Source organism: Micrasema longulum, unplaced genomic scaffold (assembly GCF_059751315.1).
Source record: "Micrasema longulum isolate JH-2025_06_02 unplaced genomic scaffold, ASM5975131v1 h1tg002775l, whole genome shotgun sequence".
In the NCBI taxonomy this organism is placed as follows: domain Eukaryota; kingdom Metazoa; phylum Arthropoda; class Insecta; order Trichoptera; family Brachycentridae; genus Micrasema; species Micrasema longulum.
In genome coordinates, this window is record NW_028279901.1 from 22,693 (window position 1) to 29,028 (window position 6,336).

At 36.5% G+C, this 6,336-nt stretch overlaps 1 protein-coding gene across 1 annotated transcript; it reads right to left on the reverse strand.

Annotated features, from left to right (window-relative positions):
* Positions 1–2,669: 2,669 nt before the first annotated feature.
* On the reverse strand, positions 2,670–4,351 carry LOC148271594 (uncharacterized). Its single transcript, XM_088241183.1, has one exon. The coding sequence runs from the start codon at positions 4,338–4,340 to the stop codon at positions 3,789–3,791; it is 552 nt and encodes a 183-aa protein (XP_088097309.1). The 5' UTR covers positions 4,341–4,351; the 3' UTR covers positions 2,670–3,788.
* Between the last annotated feature and the right edge of the window lie 1,985 nt (positions 4,352–6,336).

Here is a 6,336-nt window from a genome sequence, read left to right on the forward strand (position 1 = left end):
AAAAAACAAAGATTTTTTAAAAACATTTTATTTTATGAATTTCAAGGAAGGTAACAGCAATATTGAGATATTTTGTTGCATATTACATATAAAATTTACAAATAAATATACACAAATGACAAAAATATGAAATACAAAGTAATAAACACCATATTATGTACATACACAAGCCTCATACTTAATAACAAAATATAATAGATTACGATCGTCGGTAAACGTATTAGGTAGTTCTAATTATCTCAACGGGGACGGGTTTTTTAGAGAAGAGAATAATGAATGTGTGGATTGTAGATACAGACTGAACTGATATTATTCCAAAACAATAATACTGTGATGTCTATCATTTATATCACATAGGCACAATATATGCTCGTTCTAGAGACAATACGATTTTATAGAACACTGCACTTTTTTTGAAAGAACCGCGAATTTTGATGAATATCATGAGTAAATTTATTAATTGATTGTCGCAATATATTCAAACTATAACAATAAAATAAATAAGTATAATATGTACATTTCGAGAAGTAAGTACGAGCACAGATCTGATGCCTCTCTTTCTGACATTATTGTTTTATTAAGTTTTTTTTAACGAAATTGTACAGCTGAAAACTTTATGAGAATATTTATGTACATTCATTTGTCTTAGTTGAACTATTTATGTAATGTATTTACTAAGGTAGTTGTACGAAAAAAAAATTAATTTAAACACAGAGTTATACCTTAACTAATAAACCGGTAGTCAGATGGTAGAAGGGACTATCTGTATTTTTGTCTATGTTTTAGTTTTCAAAAGTTTGAAAGAATATTTCAGTAAATACAAGCAGAAAAAAAAATTAAAAATCAGCGTCATTTAGAATGGTAATTTACTATTAAAAAGCAACACTTAAATATTTTAGTTTGTGGATTAAAGTCTTGAAATTGAAACGTATTTCAGCTCTCCTAAATATTTTTGAAAATTACAGATGGTCCCTTCTGCCATCTGACTACCGAAACAATACAGATACAAAAATAATTTCAAAAACAAAACATTGTTATATAATCCAGACGCTTTCGGATGACATTCTATTCTATCTACTATATTCTATTCTATGTGGATGTTTGTTTTTAACAAAAATCATCGCCAACCCACGAAACGACGCGATGGACCCAGCATACCTAACATATTTTGGCAACTCATTAAACATCGTAAGTCCTTTATGATACAGATTGTTTTGAGTTGCCTGGAGTCTTGTTTTGGGGAGTCTGAAATCTTCACCTCCCCTCGTAGGATAGCGATGAATTTTGTTATTACGCTGAACATCACAAAACATATATTCGGGCAATAATTATGGACACTGATAAAATCCTTCGAGTATTAAATCTAATTCCAACTTCTTTAAATATTTAGTCACACATGGGTATGTCCTCAAAATATTAAGCTTCGGTTGTATTAAATCAATAATGCCGATGCCGCATTTAATATCTTTATCAGTAAGCACGCATTAAAACTTGTCAACTACCTACCTAAATGTGTACCTAATGTTGGCGAATAATGTACAAATTATACCATGTCTGTGTAGGTACCTATTTAATATTAATATTGACTTATTAACCATTAAGAACTGATAAAAAAATATTTACGGTAAGTACCTACATGGACACAATTTGAATACAAAACCCGCTCTCCCTGGAGGTAACCAACTTATTTTGGGATCATAAACAATCACAAAACATCCACAAAAATACACATTTAACAATTGATTTGAGCACTGCGTTGCAACTTGCAACTTATATAGATTATTTGTTAAAATTATTCATTTTCGTGTGAAAAACATTATAAAATTATTGTCTAATTTCCTCTTTTCGATTGTAAGAGTTTGACAATATTTAACAAACATGTTTTTTTCAATGTGCATTATTATCTATACAAAAAGGGGATATGGTTTAATTGAATATAATATATATCTTTTTTTAAATAAGGAGTCTTTGCGTTCTTATGATTTACCAAATATTTATTTTTGAGGGCAATTTTCAACGAGTCGAAAATATCTCACTATTAGAAAATGAGAATCAAGTTGGAATCAAATTGGAAATACAGTGTGTGTGTAAATAATTTGTTTATAGACACTAAACGTTTTTTTTAGATTTACGATTTATTTTAACATTCTAAGATGCTTATAGCTGTATTTTACTAGTCAAATAAAAAAAATAAAACTAAACTCGAAGTTCCATTATAAGGAAACATATTTTAAGCTCATCAAATAATATGATTCCTAGCGTATTGGTAAAAAATGATATTGAAAATACCCAATGAATATAATAATTATTATTATTAGGTATGTTTGCATTATGCAGTTATGGCACGCCATTTTAAGAATTCACTAAATATTTATAGATAAGCAACAGCGAATGTTGAAGCTCAATAATTGATTTAAATTTAAGTATTAACGTATAAAACAACAGGTTCGAAATAAAACTATTCTAATTATTTAATCTCTAATTGATACGCTCTTTATGCCATCAATCGTGGGAAATAAAATATAATATGGTATAACAATCACAATATTAGTAATTTAGTCACATTACATATTTTTCACTGTTTTTAATAATATTTATATCTGTAACAGTACATTCATGGTTTACTAAAGTATTTAATAGGAAGTTTAACACTTTTTATTCCTGGCAAACAAAAATATGAATAAAATAGAAAAAAGTCAGTCAAAACGTAAAATACATTTTACATAAAATTGATTTTTAAATATCAATAATTTATTTTTAAATCGTATTTTTATTAGACGACACACAAATAAAGACATTTGTTTTATTTAAATTTTGAATCAGTAAATATTTTTTTTGTGTACCCTTATAATGACGATATTCAATACATATAATTTATAAATTGTTTAATACATACATTATGTCTTAACATTAAGTTTTTTTTCTTCTTTATATATGTTTTATTGTACCATATTATGTATCGCTTTACCTATATATTAAATTAAGTATATGAAAATATAGAAGCGTTTCGAAATTATTTTTTAGGACTTTGTCCAGAATAAATATTGTATTTATATACATACAAATAAATTATTTTATTACAACCGTATGATTACTGACTTGTTTTAATACAATTAACATTAGGATAATTGATCTTTATTCCATGAGTGTCCTAAAAAAATAAAACGTCATGTAAAAATATATATGTGGAATATGTTACACATTGACATTCACGCTAATCATTTCGGTTTTAGAATCGGGACGACTTAACACTAGAAAATAAATTAAACACTTAAATTGAGCGCGCAACGGCCCGGTCCAAGGTTTGTAATAATTTCTACAATTATTTTACTCCTACATAGAGAACTCACTCGTCTACACAATTTACATAAATAATTTAATAAAGATTTTATGTACCCACCTAGCTATGATAATTAAATATGAATACATAGTAAAGTTAAGTAGGCGATACGTGCGACATTTTGAAACTTACGACAAGGATGTTTGGGCAGGTACCTGAATCCACCTCGCGACCGTTCAAGTATTAAGTACGTGTACAAGGTTCAAGAAATGTATCTGAATTAATTGTCTGATAGTCCTCGCAGAACGCGGAAATCTCAAATAAATGCGGGTAGGTGTTCGGGTACCGCACTTTCCGCACTTTCCGCGTGTGAGCGGATAATGATTGACGTAATAGAAATGATACACCCTCACGTCCCTCACTAGTACGCTAGACGAGTCGACGAGGGACGAAATACTTATATATAAAATATGGATATCACCGGAAAGTATTACTGGGAAAGCTGGGGTCAGCTGAATTCAGAGAAGAAAGGGTCGAACGGGGACAGGGATCTGTCGGGGAAGGCGGGAGACAGGGGCCGGTCGGGGGACAGGGACAGGTCGGGGGACAGGGGACCCGCCGTGAGGTCGGGGCCCAGCCCCAGCTCGGCCGCCCAGGACAGGCTGGGGCCCGGCGCGGGCTCCCGCAGCGCGGCGGCCAGCGCGGCGATATACCGCGCCGCCGCGCGCAGCGTGCAGATCTTGCTCATGCGCTCGCTGGCTCCGGCCGCCGGCTCCGCGCCCCCCACGCAGCGCCGCAGCGCCTCGAACGCCCCGTTGATCTCCCGCATCCTGCTCCTCTCGCGCGCGTTGGCGGTCCTGCGCCGGTACTTGCTCAGGGGCGCCGGCCCCGCGGCCTTGGGCCCTCCGCCTTTGGGGCCCCCTGCCTTGGCCCTCCGCGCCTCTCGCGGCCGGAGCCCGTACCCGCCCCCCTGCTCCTTGCTTTCCTCCCCTCGGTTGTTGTTAGCGTCGGGAAAAAGTCGACCTTTCCCCGAATTTTGAAGCACCACATTTGATTTCATAATTGTTTACAATTCGAATAATTATTTACTTTCGATGAGATGGTGCATTTTGCGAATCTAGTATTCTCCCAAACGCGAGTTATTTATGAGTCGACATTACCGCTATCGCAAAAGAAGAAACATCCGGCAGAGGACAGCGAAACCGATTTTTATATTTTTCACAGATTTTCCACTAAACGTTTTACTGTAAATCGAATTAACTTTTCGGTTTACGATCGCTTATGAGACGAACGATAAGATACAGTCCGTATTATGGATCACCGTTAATGTGCATCACATCGTAATTCATTTTTTGAGTTTTATCGAATCGTTTTGATTTCTAAATCGTAAATTTTCTCGCTCTGCGGGCGAGAAGCCGAGAGTGTCGAGTGTCACGGACGGACCGAGCCGTTCTGCGGCTGCCGGCTGACTGAGGCGCCGAGTGCCGAGTGCCGAGGACCGGGGACCGGAGACTGCGGAGGAGGAGACCGCAGGGCCTCCCACGCGGCCGCCGATCGGACTGTTCCCTCCCCCGAGTCGGCGACGAGCCGGGAGCCGGGTCTGGGGTCTGGGGTCTGGGGACTGGGGCCCAGGGACGAGGCCGCGTGTGGGCACGAGCGGCACAAGGTGGGTTCTCCGTCCTGCACCCAGTACCTATGCATATGAAGCAATCTGCATTTGCAATTTCAACTTGATAAGTCCATTCGTTCGAGCGATTACTCTTGTTTTACTCGGCTGCAGACGAAAAATCCCCATAATATAAAATTTCAACCACTATCTATGTGGTTAATTATTATGAACTTAAAATATATTGGGAGTTGGCCGCAGACAGAGAGGCCTTGAGAGATTTTGTGAATTCAATATGCTCCACCTGCAAAGCTTCCGTATCTTCAATTTGTAAAATAATTTACCCTTCTTATCTTATTGCATATTTCAGGAAATTTTACCTACGTTTACAGGTCCTACGTCCTACCGTCCTACCGTCCTACCATCCTACCGTCCTACCTTCCTACCGTCCTACCTTCCTACATACTTTTCTTGTAAATAGGTATAGGTAACGCAGCCTAAGTTGAGGCCATCACAGTACTCACACAGATGTAAAGCTTTTATACAGAATGTTTCTTTTCTGTATAAATTATATTTTATTCAGTTTAAAAAAACGTATTTTGTGTCCAACTTGTGATGTATTGGTTAGCGCGTTTGGTTGCCGTGAATGAGGTTAACGTGAAATATTTATTGTAAGTGATTTTTCATTACAATGTTTAGTTTTAATACGGAAATATTTTATATGTATTTCCATGAATAATAAACTGTATTTTTACCAACTTATTTTTTAATGTAAAAAATATTATAAAATTAACAGAGATTACTATGACCCTGAGGATTCCTAGTTATGCGGTTTTTTCTAATGCCCCGTCGGCGTCGTACTAAATGTATTACAAACGACGATTTTTACGTTACGATTTTTTACGCTTTTTTTTACACCACGACAGGCCCTGAGGCCCATTACAGTGGTGATTTACAACACAGTACACCCAGGCTTGAGAGAAATCATACTATTATTTTTTTGTGTTCTCACCGGGAATCGAACCCAGAACCTTATGTGTGTGAGTCGAGTGTCTTAACCACTACACCACGGAGGCCGCCGGAGGATGCTTTAAACGTTTAATCTTTTTCGTGCCCATTAAATACCTACATTAATGCATTTGATAATAATTAATAATTCCCTTCTGCACCCAATGGTGCATCATTTTTGTTACATGAAGGTAAGATGATCAGTCTTACGCTTCAGGTACCAATCCAGGGACTATGAAATAGTCTAGTGTAAAAACACCATTTTGAATAAATATTTCATGTCAACCATGTCGGGAATCGAACCCGAGACCTCATGCATGGTAAGCAAACGCGCTGACCATGACACGACGAGGACGACGTATGGATACATTTATACAATAAAGTTTTCTCTGCTGTCTTTGGGCGCGCGGTATACAAATATAACTATTTTTGGAAAACGTAA

Bases quoted from the DNA above. Each gene is read 5' to 3' on its own strand.
- LOC148271594 (XM_088241183.1), bottom strand. From the start codon at position 4,340: ATGAAATCAAATGTGGTGCTTCAAAATTCGGGGAAAGGTCGACTTTTT.